At 36.9% G+C, this 24,838-nt stretch overlaps 2 protein-coding genes across 10 annotated transcripts in view; both read left to right on the top strand.

The window, feature by feature from the left end:
- LOC137253028 (uncharacterized) overlaps positions 1–18,514 on the top strand; it is a 53,161-nt gene extending 34,647 nt beyond the window's left edge. The window contains exons 2-3 of the mRNA XM_067789266.1: positions 18,297–18,417; positions 18,497–18,514. Coding sequence (XP_067645367.1) covers positions 18,297–18,395 — 99 coding nt within the window. The 3' untranslated portion in view covers positions 18,396–18,417; positions 18,497–18,514. The remainder of the gene's footprint in view (positions 1–18,296; positions 18,418–18,496) is intronic.
- Positions 18,505–24,838, top strand: part of sif (still life) — an 843,636-nt gene continuing 837,302 nt past the window's right edge. For 7 of the 9 annotated variants that reach the window (XM_067789261.1, XM_067789264.1, XM_067789263.1 and 4 more), the window contains exons 1-2: positions 18,505–18,638; positions 21,801–21,994. In XM_067789261.1, coding sequence (XP_067645362.1) covers positions 18,532–18,638; positions 21,801–21,994 — 301 coding nt within the window. In that variant the 5' untranslated portion in view covers positions 18,505–18,531. The remainder of the gene's footprint in view (positions 18,639–21,800; positions 21,995–24,838) is intronic. The other 2 variants (XM_067789262.1, XM_067789265.1) reach the window with 1 other exon arrangement.

Below are 24,838 nucleotides of genomic sequence, written 5' to 3'. Positions count from 1 at the left end.
ATAGAGTGCTCCAGTGAAACAGCACGGTTGAAAAAAGTCCTAGCAAAGGGAAACATAGTCCAGGGACTAATAAAGAAAGAGAACGGGGAATGGTCACGTGATAGTGAGGAATCCCTTGAGGTGCTTCTCGATACACATTTCCCATCGGGAGACGGTTTAGAAGAACCAGCAGACATCACTCACACTTCGATCACGGAGCTAGTGGTGCCGGGCTTGGTGACCGATACCAAGATCGAGTGGGCAGTGAAGACGTTTTCTAAGTTTAAATCGCCGGGCCCAGATGGTATATTCCCGGCCATGCTACAATTCTCAAGCAGGGCGGTCGTGGAATGGCTTAAAATAATATTCGATGGGTGCATAAGACTGAATCATGTTCCGCACTCTTGGAGAACTGCTCGTGTAGCTTTTCTACCAAAGGCGGGGAAGATCGGTCACGTGTATCCCAAAGACTATAGACCCATTAGCTTAACATCATTTCTGCTCAAAACCTTTGAGAGGCTGATAGATGTGTACATAAAGTCCAACGTGGATGGAAAGCTGCTCTCCACAACACAGCATGCGTACACCAAAGGCAAGTCGGTAGACACCGCATTGCATAGGGTGGTAATAAGCATAGAGAAATCCCTGGAATATAAGGAGTATGCTCTAGGAGTATTCTTGGACATTGCCGGGGCTTTCAATAATGTTGCAAAATGGGCGATTATGGATGGTCTTAATTACATTAAAGTACATCCTGCCTTAATCAGATGGATCGGCTGCATGTTAAATTGCAGAAAGATTACATCACAATGGGGATTGTACGAGGCCACGAAATCAGTGGACAGGGGCACGCCGCAGGGAGGGGTGCTATCACCTCTGCTGTGGACACTGGTCATCAACCAACTGCTCAGGCAATTCGATGAGGGACCCGTAAAACTTACGGCTTACGCAGATGACGTTGCAATTGTCATAAGTGGAAAATGCCTTCCAACGATTAGTTCTTTGATGGATCGGGCGCTTCGGGATATTCATACCTGGGCATCTAATGTCGGGCTGAAAGTCAATGCGGAGAAGACGGATATGGTCTTGTTTACAAAGAGGTACAAGGTCCCAAATTGGACCAGGCCTAAGTTAGGAGCGGTGAACTTACAGGAGAAACCTTGCACAAAATATCTTGGAATCATCCTTGACAGTAAGCTGTCATGGAAGCTCAACGTGGAGGAGAGGGTCAAGAAGGCCTCAACGGCACTCTATGCATGTAAAAGAATGCTGGGGTGTACGTGGGGCCTATCGCCCTCTCTTTCTCATTGGGTTTTTACAGCGATTGTAAGCCCTATTCTATACTATGGAGTTCTTGTTTGGTGGAAAGCCACACAAAAAACAACATACCTCAAAAAATTAGAGGGGGTATGCAGACTATCGATGCTTTGCATTACGGGAGCCCTGAAAACAACCCCGACGGCTGCACTGTATGCCATTCTGCACATTCCACCTGTAGACCTGGTAGCAAAGAACAAAGCATTAACGACCGCAACCAGGCTCGGTGCTTCGGGGCAGCTTGAGCGCCGACCATATGGCCATAGTAGTATAGCGTCCTCAGTCACAAGACGAACAGACTACATGATTCCCTACCTGCACTTTGAGGGAGATCTTAAGGCCACAATAGAGGTGGATGGTTGGCGCAAGGGTGCGCAAATGGCGGACGAGGCGATACATGTGTACACCGATGGTTCCAAAATAGTGGAAGGAGTAGGGTCTGCGGTATACTGCGCTGATCCGGAATTGAGCAGATCCTACAGGCTGCCGGATTACTGTAGCGTTTTCCAAGCGGAAATATTAGCCGTAACCAAAGCAGTAGAAACCCTGGAAGAGAATAGCTTAAGCTGCAACCGTGTTAACTTTTATATTGACAGTCAAGCAGCAATTAAGGCAATAATCTCGCATAGCATAGCATCTAAATGCGTGTTAGAGTGTAAGCAGTCTCTGGAGAGAATCGGGACAGGGAGAAGCATACATCTATATTGGGTCCCAGGGCATATGGGAATAGATGGGAATGAAAAAGCGGACGAATTAGCTAAAAAGGGCGCATCCCTTGAAGCTTGCTCCGTAGACGTCCCAATTAGATTGGGCGAGATTAAGCGAAGGCGAGAGGTGCACATGATCGACCAAGCAGAAAAGGCGTGGGTTCAAGCGCGGGGCTGTAAAGTGTCGAAGATTATGTGTAGGTCTTACAACCTTAGACTAACACAGTTGCTTCTATCATTAAAAAGAGAGGACTGTAGACTCATGACGGGTATTCTGACTGGACACTGCCTTCTGGCGTCACATGCCTTTAAATTAGGCTTGGTCAGTGATAGCAGGTGTAGGAAGTGCGGGTTGGAGGAGGAAACGATCGAGCACGTTCTGTGCTCGTGCCCTGCACTTGCCAGGCTAAGACTCCAGCTATTAGGAGTGATACAGCTGTCAGATCTAGAAGCAGCAAGTGGCTTAAGTCCTAGGAAGCTTCTAGTATTTGCCAAGAGGACGGAGTTATTTTATAACATAGGTCCTGGTTTTTGATAGGGTTTTTCAGTTTGGTCGTTAAAACAAACTTCTGGTAACACTAAGGACTCAATCAGTCTATGTGAGGTCCTCATGGACCGGCCAGTTCAACCTACCTACCTACCTAATTTTAAAAGTAAGTGGCGTTAATCATAAAATTAGCCATAACATATTTTATTGAGGGGGATTCCTTGGTTTTCTCTGAATAAGTTGACTTCGTGGTTGTTGTTGCGCATTTCTGTAGACTCCGCTTAGCTCTATTCCGTAGATTCACTCCACTTAGCGCTAAATAGCGTTGTGGCGATTCAACTTCGGTTTTAGTTTCATTTCTTCTATCGGCTTCGGCTTCTTTCCGGTCCGAGTGTTGCAATGGAAAAGATACCCTACAAAAAATTGTGCCATTATTCCTTAAACATTGTGCTCCGATAGCGACTGATCTCTCTTCTCCTCATATTAGAAATCTCAGCATGAATATAATGCGCCTGGTAAATGAACACATACGTACCAAATAGCAGGAGCTTCTAAAGAACTGAAACCTCTCTGCTGATGTTGGTAAACTGTGGTCAACCTTCAAATCCTTGTTCAATTCAACAAAACACAATGATAAAGTATCAATATCTTTCGGGTTAAAACTTTATCGGACTAGAAAAAATGCGCGTCTGCTTTTTTACAATAATCTGTAGTGTATCCTTCAGCAGACAAGGGCAGACGTCGTGCAAAAGATGGGCACATAAACACGAAGACGACGTGTCACCCACTACCATCACTCCACAGAGGTTGGAAAACCCATCAACCCATCACCAGAGAGAATAGCCATTCAAATGATAAAAAAACCTTGGCGCTGAGGAAATAAAGTACCTAAAGCACGTTTTCAAGCTTTCATAAGGATAATTACACTACTTAAGCCTGGGAAACCAGCTAACGAAGGCAAGTTATATCGACCGATATCAGTTCTTTCTCCAGCAGCGAAGACAACGGAACCGTCCTGCTCCGTCATTTCACTGTGAATCTTTGCCAGTCACCCATCAGCGTGGCTATCGAAAGATGCATGACACTACCCTCGCGCTTAACGCCATTAATACTCAAATAAATCACAGACTAAATCAGGAAAAGCCCCATCGTAGGACGGTGCCCGTGGCACTTTTTAACACAGTCAACCACGGCGCGCTACTTCAAGGCATAGAATATTCACTCCTTTCCTCTTGTATAAAAAAATTAACCGCAAATTATCTGAATGTTCGGCAAGCTTCGGTACAGTTTAGGAACGAAACCTCTACGACTAGGAGAATTAAATAAAGGTAACGCAGAGTGTTGCCCTATCCCCGCTTTTGTTTATGATCTAACATATCAAAACTCCCTTCCCTACCAGAAGGGGTTCCTATCATTTCTACGCCGACGACTGCACGATAATGGTAACAGGACCTGGCCCTCCAATAGACGAATTAGTTTCGCGAGAAATAGCTATCTATTCTAGCCTCTTCACCTCAAGAGACCTGGTGTTATATACGACGTGCAAGGAAACAAATGACGTTACGTCGATGGTGTTATGTTTTCGACTGTCAGTCAGCCAAAGATCCTAGGGGTATCTTTCGATAATACTGTCACCTTCAAGTCGCTTGTCTCTGAAATTCTATCTAAAGTACGAAGCCGCTTCAAAATTCTCAAGTCACTCGCCGGCAGCACTTAGGGAAAAGATAAGGTTTGATCGCCTGGTCTTATAAACATACACTAGTAAAGAGTGCAGACCTGCCAAAATGCTGCACTCCAAACTGCCATGTGATGTCTGATTATGACCCTTGAACATCATCTACATAAGGAGGCCAAAAAGCTCAATATTGAAAAGCAAAACGTAATGCTTGACAGACAGTTCCATTGTCACAAACCTGGATACCATTGCAAACAACTGCTTGATCTAGAACCGCCTCCAAGAGTGTTAAGGGAACATATCCATTAGCACTTTGATGAGATGCGGCACTGCCCAAAAAAGCCATTTCATTCATACAAGCTTAAGGAGGTCATATGCTAAAGGCACACACAATCGGTATATGCCTTTGCCAGGACGCACGCGGTGACCCCCGTTATCCACATACACTATCTTACTCTTGCAGAGGAAGAAATCACACTACCAAGGGAGACGAGTCACCCTGGTCCAACTTCGTTCTGTATACTGTAACAAGTTGAATTCTTACTAGTCCAGAACCAACCCCGACATAGGTAGTGTAGGTCCTGCATGCAACTTCCCTGAGGTCCACCACTGACGAAACTGCTAGTTTCCTTGGACTCCCATTAGATGACAATTTTGTAAGTAGTCGCACCCACTGAATTGGGCAAAGCACTGTTAACACAATAACAACATTAATCTCTATTGTCTACATTGTGACATAATTGATCCACTCTGGTCCCTTCGGGTATAGTTGGGATTAGTCACATTGAAATATTTTAGCTATCTAAATGGGTTAAATAAAAAAATAAACGGAATTAAAACAAATTATTTAAGAAAACTGCGAAGACCTATAACGAACCTACAATACTATAACCATATGTTTAATTATCGAAGTATTAGGAAAGGGATCTGTCTGACTATCAGTCTCTATATAGGATATGCTCAAACAAAAGGGATCAGTCCGACCAATATAAAGATATTGAATCTGGCTATAGACGCATATTCCTTTGGGGCTCATTCTCGACTCATCTTAGATTACCGTTTCTACACATTATTAGTATATTTAAAAATTTTTTTGTAAGTCGTTCTGTAATGTAAAAGCCACAGCAAAGCGTCAGTGAAAGATTGGTGGAGACCAAAATCTGATAAGCTTACAGCGAATTGCTTAGATAGAATTAAAGGAGGTCTTCGTGCAAGATTTACTTGAACTTAGGACAGTTTTTATAAGCTTTATTTACTTTCACTTGGCTGTTGTGTGTAGTCAAATCTTGCAAGTTAAATTTGATACACTTCCCGGTGTCCGATTGAGCTAAAATTTTGCACATATGTATAACTCCGATGAAAATGTAATATTACTTTGCGAGAATTCGATAAATTAATCGATAATAGAGTTATCGGTAAAGATTTGTGTTCACAAGGGAATAAAAGCCTAAAGGGCCTATTACTGATACTTATCATAGACTTGACTTGACTTGGCGTAAACTTGGCAACTTAGCCACGATTATATTCCACTTGGCGCATAAAATCTGGCATCATAATCAGCGTTGAAATTTATTTTTAAATAAATGTCAATTTGTATGACAAAATGTCAAAATGAAATGGAAACAAACAAATGGCAACTCAAAATGTAAACGTCACTTAGAACTTACATAGAAAATCAAAATTCAACAGACTTCTAAGTCAAGTTAAGTGTTGTTAAGTTTTGAGTAATCAGTAACATGCAATGTTCATTTAACAGAACTGTAAGTGATAGTTCTCAAGTTAAGTCAAGTCTATGCTAAGTATCAGTAATGGGCCCTTAACTCCCAGTTAAATCATTAGTTGTATTTGTAGAAAAAATTCCAAAAACTCACTGTCAATGGAATTTTATATATTTTTTTAGTTGTATAATTTTTATTGGTGTACCGCAAGGTTCTGCCTTGGTCCTCTGTTTACCCTTTTTATCAATGATGTGTTCGCTAGGTGTCAGTATGTTAATGCACTATGCTTATGCTGATGACATTCAAATGTATTTATCTAGTCGTGTTGGTCTTATTGATGATTTGTGTTACAAAATAAATAGCGACTTGTTTGCTATTGCGAAATGGGCTTGTGAAAACGGTCTGTGCTTGAATGCCAAAAAGTCATATGTTCTGCCTATAAGCAATAGTGTTGTGCATACTGAAGATATTCCAAAACTGTTCGTTGGTGAAAACGTGCTTTCGTTTACTAGCAAATTAAAAACTCTGGGCTTTGTGATGAACTCAAAACTAAACTCTGTCGACCATGCAAATAAAGTTGTGAGTAATGTTTATTCTGTTTTACGTAGATTGAGAATGTCTGCTTCTTTTACTCCCCTAGAGACTAGGAAAAAAACTAGCTATGCAGCTGATCCTTCCACACATAACGTACTCAGAGCTCATTTACTACAGTCAACTTGACTCTGCTTCGTCCCATAAAATTGATGTTACTTTTAACAACGTCACATGTTATGTTTACGCCCTACAAAAATATGATCATATATCTCCATGGAAGCGCAAAGTTCTCGGATGCAGTATTTTTGAGTATATAGCAGCGCGAAATTGTATATACATGTACAAACTCATTGAATTTCAAACACCAAAGTATCTTTTTCAGAAACTTAATTTTCCAAATCTGGTAGACATCGCAAATTGATCATTCCCAGATATTTCTATTTGTGCTCTTCTAGGCTATTCTTCATACATGCTGAAATGCTCTGGAATTCTATCCCAAATTCTCTTAAGGGTGTCTTGTATAGGAACAACTACAGAAAGGTGATTCATGACTACTTCAGTTCAGTGAGCTTAATGTGATTGTGATAAAACTTCATACTCTTCCTTGTATTTCCAACTTTCTTCCTTTTACCAACAAAACTTTCTATTCGTTAAATTTATAATTATTGCTAGTATTTGTCTTATAAGAATTTGGGCTTAATTGTTAATTATTTTGCAATGTATAATCCTTGATGTGCTACAAAAGACTCTGTCTTATAGTCACAACCACTTTTTTTTTAAATAAAGTGAAATTGAAATTGAAATTTTTATATTAATTTTTAATTATTTTTCTGCTGTGAATTGAGGGTTGTTATTATTATTGGCCAAAATTCGCTTTATCCATAGAAGGCTAGTTAAAAGTTTCCTTGTTCAATTTGCGAATAAAAATGCACACATGCAAATCTTTTTGCTGTGGAATCAATTTTCGCGTTTGTCTACATTAGTGATGTTCCAAAACGAGTCCATACTCGCCCTATTTGTTTAAATACCGAGTATTTTTCGTTGTCGTTGTCATGTCAAGTAACGTCTCTGGAATTTTTGTAACTTTTGCTTTGAACACTTCAGCTAAATTTTGTTTTAAGATTTGCAACATTCGGAAATTGTTAGTACCCCTAAAAAAATACACAATAAAGGTTTTATTTGATCGTGAATAAAAGGAAAATACTGCAGCCGTCAAAGTTATCAAACGTAGGAAGTGGCCTACTCTTTTCATTACGTTTTGAACTCGGAAGCATTCGTTCTGTCAGTTTTCATTAAACGCGTATGCTTTAACTTTGTTATCAAAGTTACAGTCGTACGTAAGGCCAACGTAAAGTTCTATCTGGCGTCGCATTTAATGAACTGAAGGAAACTGGCATTTGTCACAACAATTTAATCGTTTATTATTAAAAGGGAACATGTTCACATTTGAGCAAAAATGAAATTTCGACAGTAACTTGTAGTTTCAATCAAGTCCTATTAATTGCCAAAAGAACGTATATTTTAATTTTTTTTCCTATAAAGTTTTAAGGGCGATGGAGTTTTGCGTTTATTTTTAAAAGGGTTCTTGTCCCGGGATTGTGCCCTTTTAATAGTTAATACAATATGCGGTATCTCCACTTATTATTTGCCAGTCCACTACCGATTGCCTTTAGGTATTGCATCATCATTCATTAGCTTGTTGAACGATGTTTTCAGGGTTAGAGGTGATAATTACTTACTGTGTGATATACACAGTTTGTGTACAAGCAAAATGATGCTTAAAACAAAAATATCGAAAACATATTTTATGTCAATATTCAAACAAGATGGACGGTAAAATTAATTTTACTGGAAAATAATAACCTCTCAGCGAACGTTCTTCCAGGAGAGAAACGAACTTCTTTAAAAATCACCGAGTATTTCGAGAAGGCTGATGTAGTCCTCACAGTATCGAACACTATTGAAGGCTTAGTGAAAAATAGCCTTAAGCTAAATCGGCCCAATACTCCTTTTTATTCTCTTATAGTATACGAATTATTTTAATAGTTAATTTCTTTTTTTAAGTTGAAAAAGTCCGAGTTACGAATCATGCATCCTTTTTATTTTTCGGATTTTCTTCAAAAAAATCTATTTATAAAAGTAAAATCCGGACTTTTATCTTTTCGGGACTTTTATTTTTTAAGGACAAATTAAAGTCCGGCCCTATAACTATAGAATGGCTTATCAAAATAAATGTCTGGATATAAAACTTATATATGGTCATTTGAAAGTTTTTGTTACTAATACCAGAAATTCGTCATGGAAAAACTTTTGATCCTCTATGAAGAGAAAATTTATTTCATTTTGTTTTGAGCCGTTCCATAGTTATAGTTCCGTCCATAAGTATAGTATGTCCATAAAAAGTAAAAGTCTAGATTTAAAAATTTCTTTCTGACTAAAAAATTTAAATTAACAAAATAATTTTTTTTTTGAAAAGCTTTTATTATAAAAGAAATAACAGTTTGTGTACCTGATCTGTTCAGCATTAGCGTTGCGTGGCCAAGTTCAATCAGCTCGTCTGACTCAGATATTGAAAGTTAGTTTCACCGCTTGTCAACATATATTTTTTGAAGAAAAAAAAATATATTAATACATAATAATGACTGCATTTTATACTCAGCTGAGCAGAGCTCACAGTGTATATTAACTTTGTTCGCATAACGGTAATCCGTAACGGCATAAACTAATCGAGATAGATATAGACTTCTATATATCAAAATGATCTGGGCGAAAAAAGAAATTCATTTGGCCATGTCCGATAACTTGAGTACATTTTGAGGTATCTTGATAAAATTTGGTATGTAGGTTCCTGGGCACTCATCTCAGATCGCTGTAACGAAATTGGACCATAACCACGTCCACTTTTTCGATATCGAAAATTTCGAAAAACCGAAAAAGTGCGATAATTCATTACAAAAGACGGATAAAGCGATAAAACTTGGTAGGTGAGTTGAACTTATGACGCAGAATAGAAAATTTATGGATGTAACACCTACCATATTAAAAAAAATAAAATAAATAAATGTAAGGCGCGATAACCTCCGAAGAGATCTAAGGCCGAGCTGCTCTTCCAATTTGCGTCGTGCTCCTCCTACAAATTGGCCGAACGGGACCTACATGTTTTATGCCGACTTCGAACGGCATCTTCAAGGCAGATGAGTTTTCACTGAGAGATTTTCATGGCAGAAGTACACCCGGAGCTCTTGCCAAACACTGCCGAGGGGCGACCCGCTTAGAAAAATTTTCTTCTAATTTAAAAACCTTATTTCTAAAATTTTGATGTTGCTTTGTCCGTGGTGCGAACCCAGGGCATACGGTGTGGTAGGCGGAGCACGCTACCATCACACCACGGTGGCCACCATATTAAGTAGAAGGAATTCTGCAGGGCGAAATCAAACGCCCTTGGAATCTTGGCAGGAATACTTTTCGTGGCATTATATATATAAATAAATTAGCGGTACCCGACAGATAATGTTCTGGGTCAACCTGGTCCACATTTTGGCCGATATCTCGAAAACGCCTTCACATATACAACTAAGGGCCACTCCCTTTTAAAACCCTCATTAATACCTATATTTTAATACCCATATCGTACAACACACATTCTAGAGTCACCTCTGGTTCACCTTTATGGCGATATCCTGTAATGGCATCCACCTATAAAACTGAGGCCCACTCCCTTTTAAAATACTCTTTAATACCTTTCATTTGAAACCCATGTCATACAAACACATTCCAGGGTTACCCTAGGTTAATTTTGCTAAATGGTGATTTCTTATTTTGTCTCCAAAGCTCTCAGCTGAGTATGTAATGTTCGGTTACACCCGAACTTAGCCTTCCTTACTTGTTTTATTTTAAGTGCTTACTTTTTATTAAAAGGGCACAAGTCCACAGGCTTAAACGCACGAAAAATCTAAAGAAAAAAATCTAGTGTAATGTGTTTTTGAAAAACTGTTAATTTTATCTAAAACCTATTATTTACAATAATTGAAAAAAAAAAAAATAAAAAACAAAAATTTACAATACTTTATGTGGCTGGTGAAAAGTTTGAAAAATTGCTTTTTTAATAATAAACAATTCAATTTTTTAATATTTTTTTGACACAATTAATATTTTCACCTCCATAGAAAATTAATGGATTAATTTTTCTAAGTTTTACTCATGACTCAATTATATGTTTGGCTAATCTCATCAGCTGATTTTATTTATTTCATTGCATGGTCTATGGGGTTGTCAAAATGAGGTGGCAAACTCAAAATGAAACCAAAGGATTGGTAACATTTTCTTACAACATACAAAAACTGCTAAGTTTTATGTTTCCATTCCATACCATTCGCACCAACACCAACACGCAGATTTTGACAATCTGAACTAACATATTTTGTTTTTGTACAGATGAGCCAACCATATAGTTGAATCATGGTTTTACTGAGCTTTTCAATAAAAGCCAATACGAGTAGGTATCGAGTACTTTTCCCGATCCTTTTAATTGATTGCAAGTATCGAGTACAAGATAGAGCCGAAAAAACACTAGACCAAACATGTACAAAAACATCCACCCTTATTTATTTGTTTATTGCATGAGATTTCGGGTAGGGCATTTGTCGCGCCGTATTTTATTAGATTGTGTGGTTACATTTTGATTTCCAATAAAATACATACGGATGTAATCGATTATTGATTTTACGTTTTTGGTTGTGTGTACGAATGGCCGTATACCTATCAAATGCTGCCCATTTTCAATATAAGAATAGATACAACTATGCATATATATGAAGCAAAAATCATAAAAGTTGGCACGGAACTGAGCATGTAGTACGTAGTGGGAACAATTTACTTTAGTGAATTGTATGCCTGCAGAAAAAATGAGAGAAAGCCATGTAAAGCCACAGCTTCGCAATACAGGTTGAAGGGCGAGCTCCGAACTTGTGCTAAAGTATGAGTACTCTGACTAACCTAGTGAAGGAAATAAAAAAAATATACTTGTTTTCCTTGCGATTTTTTTCAATAAAAATTTATACCACTAAATTTTAACGTACAAAATAGTCTTTGGATGATTCTTATAGTACTTTTGCATACTAGCGTGGGAAAAATTATATCTATATATATAAAAAGAAGTGTACATTTTGATTGTCACTCCATAACTCGAGAACGGCTCGACAGATTGCCATGAAATTTTTAGCAAAGATACAGGAAGGAGAGATGATGGTTAGTTGATTTTGAACTCCCAAATCGGTTTAGCCATATATATATATAAATCAAATCCTGTGTGTGTGTGTGTTCGCTATGGAAACGTATTTCCCACACATCAATCATCACCAAATTTCGGTTATGGGTTCCTTCGATCAACGGGAAGGTTTTAGGCTAAAAATAATTTCGGTATATAAAAGGGGCGTGGCACCTCCCATACAAATGGAATCTTTAGTAATGCATAACTTTGAAGGTATACATGCCAGAACATTGAAATTCAGTAAGGAGTTATTTGAGGTCAATCCTTAACACCACCAAGAAAATATGGAATTGGGAAAAAGGGGGCGTGGCACCTCCCATACAGATGGAATATATTATACTGGCTCACCAGTCGTGCTTCATCAGCGGTAAAAGCAATACAATAATATAAAATAAGATACAATAAGATACAAGAATAAAATGTTTTAACAGAAAATTTCACCAAATATGCGTACAAAATTCAATTCAATTTACAGAACAATAAATTAAATTATCAACAAACAAAACAGAAAAAATAACGCAACATCCATTCGATCTCGGGCGTTACAACGTGCGCCTGGTAAAGCTAGTTATTCTATAAAATTTGATTTTTTTTTAAATACATTTTATTTAGAGCTGCTCAAAATAAAAGCCCATTTATTCCCCTAAAAAAGTACATAGCTTACAATTACTTCCGTATTCCGATGATATTTATAGTATTGGCTCGAACAAACGCGCTATGAGTTCTGCCTTATATGGATTAAATAAAGAAGCAAGGTCGGTCTAGCGGTAAATGAAGACAAGACAAAGTACTTGCTGTCATCCAAAAAAGAATCGGGGCATTCGGGGCTATTGAAAGATATAAATTCGAGACTGTGAATAATTTCGCCTATTTTGGAGCCAGATTTAACAGGAAAGATAATGTCGGCTTAGAAATCCAACTAAGTACAACTCTTGCCAACAAGTACTACTTCGGACTGAGTAGTTAATTGAAAAGTAAAGTCCTCTTCGACGAACAAAAATCAAGCTATACAAGACGCTCAAAATGTATGGCTCGCAATCATGGACGATAGAAGATGAGATGGTTCTTGGAGTGCTCGAGAGAAAAGTTCTTCGGAAGATTTATGGTTCTATCCGTGAGGCCGTTGTCGAGTATCGAAGAAGGTATACTGATGAGTGGTTTACGCAGATATAAAGATAGGGTAGCGAATAAAACCCAAAGGCTTCGCTGGCTAGCTCATGCTATGAAAATTGATATGTATATGCTATATACGTAACCATTTGGTGAAATTTTAAGCTTCCAGCTGTTAAAATGGGGCAGAAATTACGAAAAGATTCTTATTGAACAATCGGTTTTGGGGGATATATGCTATATATACGACGGATGTCAACAATTTTTTCAGACAATAATATGTGCAATATACGAAAGCATATGGTGAAGTTTGGAGCTTCAATCTGATAAATAGAGGGAGATATGACAAAAATCCTCTTTTCTGAAAAATCGGTTGTATGGGAGATATATGATAGAGCAGTCCGATCCGGCCGGTTCCGACAAATGTGTAATCCGACACCTAAATATACCCGCTCACCAAATTTTATCGAGATATCTCAAAAATTGAGGGACTAGTTTGCATACAAACAGACAGACGGACACGGCTAAATTAACTCAGCTCTTCATCCTGATCATTGCGGTATACTTATTGGTGGGTCTATCTATTTTCCTTTAAGGACTTACAATTTTGAGATTCCTGACGATGTTAATATACAATTTCATTTTCATGAATGCAGGTCAAAATTTTAGTCGATGCCAGATATTGAGGGTCATCATTTAAAACAAACTTTTTACATGCATATTTCAATATTAAATTAATTTGTGTTTTGATCTATTTATACACACATTTATCTAATTATAACTTTCATGAACATGAAATAGTATATTAACTTCGGTCCGATGTTTGTAACGTTGAGAAATATAGAAGATAGACTCACCATTAAGTATACCGAATTGATCAGGGTGACGAACTGAGTTGATATAGCCATGACCGTCTGTCCGTCCGTCCATCTGTCCGTCCGTCCGTCTGTCGGTTTGAACGCAAACTAGTCCCTCAAATTTTGAGACGTCTCAATGAAATTTGGCACAAGGATGTATTTTTGTATTATATTAGACATTTGTCGGATTCGGTAGGATCGGACCACTATAACATATACCTCCCATACAACCGATCGTTCAGATAAGACGATTTTGGTCATTCCTCCCCCCAATTTAGAAAGTATAAACGTTAAAATCGGTGATATATATTCTAATATATCATAGAAAATATCCTAAAATAATCACTTTGATCGGAGCTCTATGTATATAGTACATACCTATCCCATACAACCGATCGTTCAGATAGAAAGATTTTTAGCCATTTCTCCCTTAATTTAGAAAGTATAAACGTGAAACTTGGTTATATATATTTTAATATATCATAGAAGATTTCCTGTAAAAATCGTTTCGATCGGAGCTATATATAATATATATCCCATACAACCGATCTTTCCGATAATTGGGTTTTTTGCCATTTTTTTTATATTTATCTTAAAAATCGTTTAGGTATGTACATCTGTTCACTATATATTTCTTATCTTATACAGCGCATTATTTGAAGATTACGAATGGGATAAGATTATTGTTCAGCCCCATTCATGAAAGGTATGAAGTCTTCGGCACAACGAAGACAGTCCCGTCCTTACTTGTTTTTATCTGCTTTACTACAAGCACATCTACTTATTTGCCTTGCATGCATATCTATACATATACATATATATATATTTAGTAGTTTATGTATCTTTTGTCATATCAGTTCGTTTTATTTCATTGAATTTCTAAGATTTACTTTATTTGTTTTAAGCTTTCGAAACTGCTTGATTGAAGTTGACACTTTGGTTGTGGTTTAATTGTTTTATATTGTTCTTGTTTTTGTAACTATTTCTTATTTACTATGGATACTGTGCTAGTTAGCTTCGGCTGCACTTTAGGTAAACTTTTGGAAATGCTGAAAATTAAATCGATAATCTCTTGCAAAAGGATTTATACCCTGTCCTCCTACAATGGCTTCGTTATTTTCTCTTCGCTGACATCTTTGTCGCAGCTGAATTAGAAAGAATAATGTGGTTGTCGCTATAGAACTTTCCTTTTAATTTTATAAATTGCCGCCAAAAGTTGAAGAGATTAAACAATGAAATTAATTTATTGTTTGAAAGTAGATTAGATGCATACATACGTACATATGCATATATGTAGTAGATGCATATAGCATTGAAACAAGTATGTAACTCTAATGTTGTAGTTGTGAATTTTGTTATATGAAAATCTTCTTGTTAAAACAATCCGTTATTCCCAAAAGCGTTCTGCTTTCACAAGGAAAGTGGTTTCTTTACTTATTTATTAAAGCCTAGATTTTTCTAGTAAAAAAATCTAGCGAAGCTGTATCTAGTTTGCAACTAGACTGGTACTCAATGCCTGAACTGATTTAAAGAGATCGAGGAAAATACTTGATACCTACTCGCAAGCGTATTCATTCGCAAGCCCAACAATAATAATAACAACTTGGAGCGATATGCCACTTTTTAAGTTTTCATGAACGTTGACGACACGAGGCTTACACAAGGGCGTATCCAGTCTTTCACAAAGGGTGGCCAATTTTTTATACCTTTCATGAATATGAAATGGTATATTAACTTTGGTCCGATGTTTGTAACGTTGAGAAATATAGAAGATAGACTCACCATTAAGTATACCGAATTGATCAGGGCGACGAACTGAGTTGATATAGCCATGCCCGTCTGTCCGTCTGTCTGTTTGAACGCAAACTAGTGCCTCAAATTTTGAGATATCTCAATGAAATTTGGCACCAGGATGTATTTTTGTATTATATTAGACATTTGTCGAATCCGGTAGGATCGTACCACTATAACATATATCTCCCATACAACCGATCGTTCAGATAAGAAGATTTTGGTCATTCCTCCCCCCAATTTAGAAAGTATAAACGTGAAACTCGGTGATATATATTCTAATATATCATAGAAGATATCCTGAAAAAATCACTTTGATCGGAGCTATATATAGTTATATCCCATACAACCGATCGTTCAGATAGAAAGATTTTTGGCCATTTCTCCTTTAATTTAGAAAGTATAAACGTGAAACTCAGAGATATATATTTTAATATGCCATAGAATATTTTCTGAAAAAATCACTTTGATCGGAGCTATATATAGTATATATCCCATACAATCGATCGTTCATATAGAAAGATTTTTGGCAATTTCTCCCTTAATTTCCAATACAAAAACGCTAACCTTGGTGATATTAATTCTAATATATCAATTTCATGGCAAAATCATTTCGATCGCAGCTATATATAATATATATCCCATACAACCGATCGTTCAGATAGAAAGATTTTTAGCCATTTCTCTCTTAATTTCCAATATAAAAACGCGAAACTTGGTGATATATATTCTAATATATCACAGAAGATTTCCTGTAAAAATCATTTCGATCGGAGCTACATATATATAATATATATCCCATACAACCGATCGCTCAGATAAGGGGGTTTTTTGTTATTCTTATTTTATATTTATCTTCAAAATCGTTAAGGTATGTACGTCTGTTCACTATATATTTCTTATCTTATACATCCGATTCTTTTGAGATTACGAACGGGGTAAGATTATTGTTCAGTCCCATTCGTGAAAGGTCTGAAGTCCCGTCCTTAATTGTTTTTTTAATTTTATATTCATATATAGCGTATTTATAAGTATAAAGAGTAATGACATCTAGGTAAAAGCGAAGCCTGCTTTATAGACCCAGCTGTGGACTCAAAGTCCGTTCAAATTTTTATTTATTTATCAAGGGCTCCCTAAAATATCTAACATGTCTAGGATTTGGTAATTCAAAATTTTGTTGAATTGGATAGGTTAATTTAATAGTCAGTACAAGGTGTAATTACTTTAGAAATGTGATCCCCCAAGTGAGTTTCAGATTCAACAAAATTGTATTTTTCCACATACTTTATTTAGTTACAGAGATGTATTTTAAATTGCATTACTCATTCTCTAAGTATTAGAAAACCTGCTAAGTAAGAATAATTCTTCGAGGATTTATTGTAAATTCATCTAAAATTCGATCTTTTAACTCTGTATCATTTTCCGCTACCAATTTTCTGTGAGCACTCAGCATACGTAAACCTTTGAAAAAAAAAAAATATATAATAAATATTAAAAAAAACTGTATTTACCATTAAGGCGAGACTCTGCCATTGTTGTTCTCGACCACGTTTTTACTCTCCTTAGCGTGCTGAACGAGCGTTCCACAGTCGCGGTTGTGCAGGGCGTTGCAAGCAGAATTTCAAGTGCTTCTCTTATTTTTGGATGGAATGCCATCTTCTCGAAGGCACATACAATATCTGTTGGTCCCTGATTGTGGCAAGCCCTGTACCAAAATTCCAGTTAATTATCGATACCATATAAATTTAAAAAAACGTTTGCATCGGCAAGTTTGCTTCCAATGTCTTTAAGACTCATCTTCATCTTATTCAAAATTATTTATCATTTTAGTTACTGTATTAGTAAGAATAGGTAAGTAAGTATTTTGTATGTGTATGTAGTTAAATATTAATAAATTTATGTAAATAAATATTAGTAAGCTCATAATTCGAAAAAACTTTTATGTTGATGATGTTTAACTTTCAGTTGTGTGTTCTTAGTTCACGAAGGATTGGGACGGCTTTTTGTACAAGCCAATTTGTGAGCGTAATTTCTATACGGTACATATAGCGAAATTGCCAAATGTTCGAAATCTTAAATTAAAACTTGGCTGGAATTGTCAGAGCGAAGGTTAGCGATATTTAAAATGTGTAATCGAAAACTTTATTACTTTAATGAAATTAGGGGTGGGGAGGTGTGGAGGCCTGGAAGGTTCAATATAGTGCTATTGAATCGTTCCCGCGATGGTACCTTAATGATGCTTGTTTGCGGAACGTATGAAATCTACATCCGGCAAAAGACGATCAACCTCGATAACACTCCTCAAAACCTTTGGGGAGTATCTTTATCGCTATAAATACATAAACAAATAAAAGGCGCGATAACCTCCGAAGAGATTTTAGAGGCTCTCTTCCAATTTGCGTCTTGGTCCTACATATTTTACGTCGACTCCGGAAAAATCTGCAAGGCGGATGAGTTTTCACTGGAAAGGTTTTCATGGCAGGTTTTTGCTGTTTTGTTGTAAATTTTTCGTACACTTTCTAATGATGATAAAATGTGTTTAGGGGCATCCTAGTTCCGTGATCTTCACAAATGATCTTGCAGATGTGGGACTTGTTCAAATAAACCGTAATGTGAATAACTTCGATAAATTCCTAGATTGAGTGTCCACGAGCGTTGTATCTCAATGCTTAGCTTACTAGATCCATTGGTACAGGCTGAGGATGCATATCATCGGGCAGCTAAGTTCACCGTGGATATTAGTAAAAATTTGTATCATTAAAAATTTTGTATACATAGGTATACCTTATATTTATAGGAGGAATACGTTTCTACAAGATATTTAACATTATATTTTTTGTTTTTATTTGCAGCGAGGTAGTCGATATCACGCTCATCGTCACAATCAACGTTCGCAGTCTTTAAATCGCGGTCAAGCGCTTTCTCAAGCCGATGTAAGTGCAATGTGGTGACATCGGGGTGCCTCAGGAAAGGGTAAGTTTTTCAGGAACTGAATGAATAGTTTTTATTTGAATTTGTATATGTGTATCTTTTCTTGATTTTATATTCGCAGTTGCTGGTGGTCAGGGCGGTTGTGCAAGCTGCGCCATGGGTAATAAGTTGAGCTGCTCCTGTGCGCCTTTGATGCGCAAAGCATATCGATATGAAGACTCACCATGGCAGACATCACGTCGGCGTGATGGGCATTTATTAAGGCAAGCTAACTATATTAATAGAAGATTTTTGCCTAAAACTAAATATAAACTAATATAAAATCGAAGTATGCAAACAAACGAAGGCAAACATTTCAGGCAACTACACACATTTTCAAAACCTTAAATAACTGTACCCGAGCACTAATAGGCCCGACACATCGATTTTTGATGCTGCGTCTTATGCTGACAGATGGGCAACATGAAATCCAGCGACACCAGTGCCATATTTTGCTGCACGTAAGCATAAGAGTAGGAATTTGACATTTGTTTTGGCTATGTGTGATTTGGGACTACATAAATTGATACCTTGATGCCTAGGTATGAGGACCTTAGGACACATTTTTTTTGTGTAGTCGACTAGGGGCCGATCTATGCTAAAATATCTGAATTATGATACGGCTTTTTTTCTAATATGCCTACATTAAAATTTCACATACTTTTTTAGGAAGAAGATTGCTAAATATTTGTATAGAGAAAGCGAGAGAAAGCAAAAGCGAGGGAAGGTGTAATAGATAGAGTAGAACGAAATTAAAAAGGTTACGTGAGCGGGGGAGGAAAAGGAGAAGCAGGGAGGGCAAGTATGAGAAATAGATACAGAGAGAGAGAGAAAAGCAGGAAAAAGATGGAGAGGGAGAGGGACGCAGAGAGAGGGATAGAAACAGGAAGGTAGATAGGCACGTACAATGGCTGTAACACAGGTCGGCCAACTAGCTAATGAGAAGCCGTTTGATGCCGTAAAACTCGTTTGAGCCTACTGAGTGCTACGTTTGATATGTACCATAATTAACCCGAGTTTTTTATAACATCTATAACATTTGTAATCCATCTTTCCGATAATCTACCCAGATTTTCTAAAAAGGGGCTGCCAGGGATCTTAAACGTGTTCTAGCTAGAGTCGGGCATTTATGCAGAAAATACTCAACAGTCCCCTTTGCAGTTAGGTCTTTACAACTACTGCAGTAGTTATAATGCATTCTCCATCTTTTTTGCATGCATGCCTAGATGCCGTATACTCCTAGTTGTCCTTTAATTGTAGTTTGGCCATGTAGCTCTTGAAATTACACAGCCCGTGGGGTTAGATTTTTTTGACGTTATTATTGATGTTATTATTAATTCCAAACATTTTTGTAGTTATACACTATGAAAGTCTCACAATTTTATTAAATTCCAAAAACTTGTAAACTCCACGAATTACAACTATCAGTTATGACAATTATCAGTTAGTTTAATTAAACGTCAACTTACTTCCCTAAGTGCCATATGTTGGTAAGTAGTTAAATAGTTTGATGTCGTTTTCAAATTGAACATATCTATGCCTCTAGTGTTCAACGGTAGCAAATTACAATGGTGATATATCTTTTCCCTATGGTGAGAAATCTTTCTAATAGTAATATGTGAGAAATTGCAATTATTCATTTCATATTTGCCAATATATGCATTTAAATATATTTTGCTGGAATTTGCAACGGTGCCTTGATATTGCATTTCAATTTTATTAGCGTGTGTAAAATTAAGAAAATTAAGTTGAATCATGTGTAAGATTTTTTACGAAAATTTTTAACTTTAATATTCTCCTTTAAAGATTTAATAGAATATGAGCAAGTAGAGTACTATTTCGTCTAACTACCCCAACACTAAATGGCAACCCTACACAAAAATGTCCCTACTGTAATGCGGAGTGAAATGCCTTTCGTTTGGTACCCATATCGGCATATCTCATGCAATTTTTTTTAAATTTCGAATAGGTTGAAACCCTAAATGGCAACCATACTCAAAAATGTCCCCATTGTAATGCGGAGTGAAATACCTTTCGTTTGCTACCCATATCGGCATATCTCAAGCTATTTTTTTTAATTTCGAATAGGTGGCAACCCTAAATGGCAACCCTACTCAAAAATGTCCCCATTGTAATGCGGAGTGAAATACCTTTCGTTTGATACCCATATCGGCATATCTCATGTAATTTTTTTTTCAATTTCGAATAGGTGGCAACCTTGGGAAACATTCTGAGTGGCGACACCTAGGTCTTCTTCTTCTTTCTAAGTCTTAGAAGGTGATACATTATCTCTGTGCCAAATTTCATTTAAATCGCTTGAGCCGTTCCCGAGATCGTTCGGCAAACAAACAAGAATTGCTCGTTTAAAGTTATAAGATAGAATAACCTATAAAAACATTATTATTTATGTATCTCTCTTGTACCTTATTTTTTTTTTGTTATTTTACTGTACCTCTTTAATAGATTTGTTTAAGTTTGATTTGAAATAAATGTGAAAACTTACATTGAAAACTGTACGTACACTTTTAGCTCTTTCTAGCCCTTTTTTTCTAGACTCTAGCCCCAAAGAAATTTTTTTCTGCCAACACTTCCCATAAAACTGAACGAAAAAAACTTTTTTTTGCACTAAGTTCCCAATTTCGCTGACTGCATAGCAGTATAATACGAAATGTGTGCCTTATTTGTTCGTCGCTGTAAAGCAAACGAAATCAAAGAAATCGTTTGTTTTTGTTTGTTTGCATATATTATATATAACCAATATTATATTTAGTTAGATTTTATTTTTCGTGCTTTTCTATTAGTAAATTATAAAGAAAATCTGTTAATCTGTTGAAAATTGATTTCTATATACATATTTCTTTTCTTTCTTTTTTATCTCTTTTCTTTACGCCAATTAATTTCTCCTGTGGCTTCCTCTTCTCTCTTCCAACGTCCAACGTTCCATACCAAATAATCAATAACAACAATCGACCAAACTACAAACAAACTCCAATAAAAATATCATCATTTGATTTTATTTATGAAAAAAAAATGTTTAATTAAACAACAACTACACAATCTAACAAAAACTAAAAAAAAAAAAAACAATCGCTAACATATTCTCATCAAAATTTTTAACACGCAAAAATAAATATAATCCATAAAATAACTTATCAACTGTGAAATATAAATAAATAATAAAAAATGGATAAATAAAATATATGAAAACAACAAACCACATAAACTTCCTATCTTCCTTGCAAACTCTCGTACTCCGTTTCTACATTTATTTTTGTATTTATGAAAACTGCAAACTGCAAAATTTAAACAAACATTTTTTAAATTCTCAATGTAATTACACATACAAATAAAAAAATTTAAAAATGAATTTGGCTAACCTTCGCCAGTTCATTCAGGTTGTGGGCAGAGGTGTTTCATGTGTCGGCAAGCGGTGCCGGTACCGTTAAATGGCAGCAAGTATCTGAAGATTTGGTTCCTGTTAACATTACCTGTATTCAAGATTCACCGGAATGCGTTTTCCATATAACAGCGTATAATAGTCAGGTCGACAAAATATTGGACGTACGACTTGTGCAACCAGGTGAGTGGAACTTATATTATATACATATATCTATTAAGTTTTTATATTTATATTATTGTTACGAATTTAGTGTAATTCTGCTTACTTGCAACCTTCTACTAACGTTCGAATCACTAAACTGTTGAATAATTAACTCCCCTATTCAATTATTCAAAATGGCCTTTATTAAAGTACTAACACTTCTACTTTTCGTCAGATAGCGTGCTTAAATCAAACTGATTCGTCGTGCCTCAGCTGGTGCTGCTTTTATACTTTTTGGTTTCCTCGTTGACATATTTCTAGGCGTTTCTATTTCTAGAATTTGCTACTTGTTTACCAGCTATACAATTACCAGCTATAACATAACTACAGATGTACGTTATAGCTCCTCATATGCGCGTGTATATGTGAGTGATACTTCCACCGATGATTGCCTACTTTTGGGAGTATCTCAGATATATGCATGTATTTGTGTTCTCCGCTGCTTGTATGTACATATGTATAGACATAATGATTTATTTGTTGATGTGCATACAAGTCACTGCTTATTGGCTTAGAGATGATTTTATCTCTTAGCGTTGCTAATATTCGTCACAATATATAGTTTGAAAGAAGCTATGCTATTATATTTAGGAGGTCCAAAAATTGTTTTTCTTACAACACATTATTGTCATAAATATATTGTTACGAATCTTAGGCAATTATCAATTATTCATTTCTTCTGTTATCGTTCAAATGGCGGAACTGTCAAACAATCAACTCAAATCTTTAGTATGTTTTAACACTACTTTGGTAGTAGTTCTTTACAATTGAAATTTTTCGCGTACCGCACTATCACTGCGGTTTTTAATGAGGCAACCTCATTCTCCTATTTCTCCCACTGTTTAGAATTTTCGCGCACAGCCTTCTCGATTAGTTGCTTATTTACTTCTCCCATCTGCTGAATCTCATATCCACTGTTGTTGCTGTTTTTGTTGTTGTAGTGATAAGGTTACTCCCCGAAGGCTTTGGGGAGATCCGGTACGCTCCGGTAACACAGAACCATTAAGGTGGTAGCCCGACCATCTCGGGAACTATTAATATGGCCACATTAAACCTTCAGGCCATCCCTCCCTCTCTACCCCCAATTTCCATGAGGAGCTTGGGGTCGCCAGAGACTCGTCTGCTAGTGAAAAAGGATTCGCCACGGATAGGTGAGCTTGACAATTGGGTTTGGAGAAGCTATATATTGCGCTGGCAATCTGAAAGGGTTGCGCTAAGCAGCCCCTTGAATCTGGTATTTTAGTCGCCTCTTACGACAGGCATACCTACCGCGGGTATATTCTTACCCCCTAACCCGCTGGGGGTATCCACTGTTGTCTTCTTAACTGCTGTGTTCATGTGTGTGCGTAGCTATTTGTTGCCCCATCTGTTGCGGTTGTGCAACATTTATTTACTAGCAGAATAGTGATGTATCATTCCTATCAGACAAATTTCCCGATCCAAATGCTTCTAGCCTCTCCAAATGAACCAACTTCTGTTTATTCCCTAGTTTCCAATGGTTTGTACGCGAGTGACAACATGGTTGATGCGTTTTATTACTTTGTACGGGTCTTCCCAGTTACAATGAAATTTTGGGTATAAACAGCACTAAATCACCTCCCATAAACCCTTTCGAATTTATTGCTTTGTCTGACTTTTATTTTGTTACTCATAATCGTGTTGCGATGTCTCGCAAGAACGTGCATATCCCTCATTTCTTTCTCCAAGACACCAGTGGTCTTCCTGTCATTTGACAAAATTCAGTGACAAAAATTGCTTTCGCGGGAGTCTGACTTGTTGTCTCATGTACTGCCGACCGATAAGCTATTAAGTATAAAGGTATGTGTGTTTCCCAATAGTTATGGAATTTGTCCACTTCTTTCCTTAGGTGCTCTTCCAAGGTCCTATTGAATTATTCCACCATACAATTTCACTAAGAGTGCAGTATAGTTGTTCGAGTTTTCAGAATGCCAATATATTACACATTTATTGGAACGCAGTTGATTCAAAGACGGGGGCCTTGATTAGAATGTAACTCTATTTGTGCATCATACCTAGCAACCCAATTGTATGTAAAGACTTCCGCTACGGTTTCCGCTTCCTGATTTGGCATTTGGTTTACCTCTGGCCATTTGCTAAAATAATCCATAACCATCAGTACCCATTTGTTTCCGCTTTTGCAAGTAGGAAATAGACCAGCGACCATTGCTTTTATTTGTTTAATTGAATTATATTGCTTCATCTGCCCATGGCTCCGAGGCTTGGGCCAATTCGATTTCATGCAAATGTCGCAGTTCGCAATGCAATCTTTGCTTAATTTTCTCCAACACCTTCGCAATTCCAAGTCGACCTCTAGTTGCATCATTATGTAGATTATTGAGTGTAGATGGACATTCATTTCGGCCCATTATATATATACCTAGATAGAACAATTATCATAATACATGTCCACTTGAGTTACGCTGGAGTAACCCGAATAATTTTAATTGCGAAAGCGCATTATTATCTTTTTGGTAATTCGACTTAATCAACTTCGATATTCTGTTAGGGATCCCCAGATATTCCTGATACACTTTGGCATAAGGTACTCGCTGCTATAGCTATCTGCACTACAGACTAATGACCACCTCCGGACTGGCGCTGTTCGGATGCAGAGTGGGGCGGTTACGCATTCCTTTGGCAGGAAATCAAAACGTTTAAAGTGTCAGTTGAAATCACTGCGAAGGGGCAGAATTAGAACAATATAGAACCGGCTGTTAATGCAATAGTTCTACGCTAGTTAGGAACTAGTGTAATTTGCTGCAGGGTATTCTATAAATGCATATTGTAACGAATTCTGACAAT

This window comes from Eurosta solidaginis, chromosome 5 (genome assembly GCF_040869045.1).
Source record: "Eurosta solidaginis isolate ZX-2024a chromosome 5, ASM4086904v1, whole genome shotgun sequence".
NCBI classification, from domain to species: domain Eukaryota; kingdom Metazoa; phylum Arthropoda; class Insecta; order Diptera; family Tephritidae; genus Eurosta; species Eurosta solidaginis.
The sequence above is the reverse complement of the archived record's forward strand: the minus strand, read 5'-3'. Positions and strand labels throughout refer to the sequence as shown.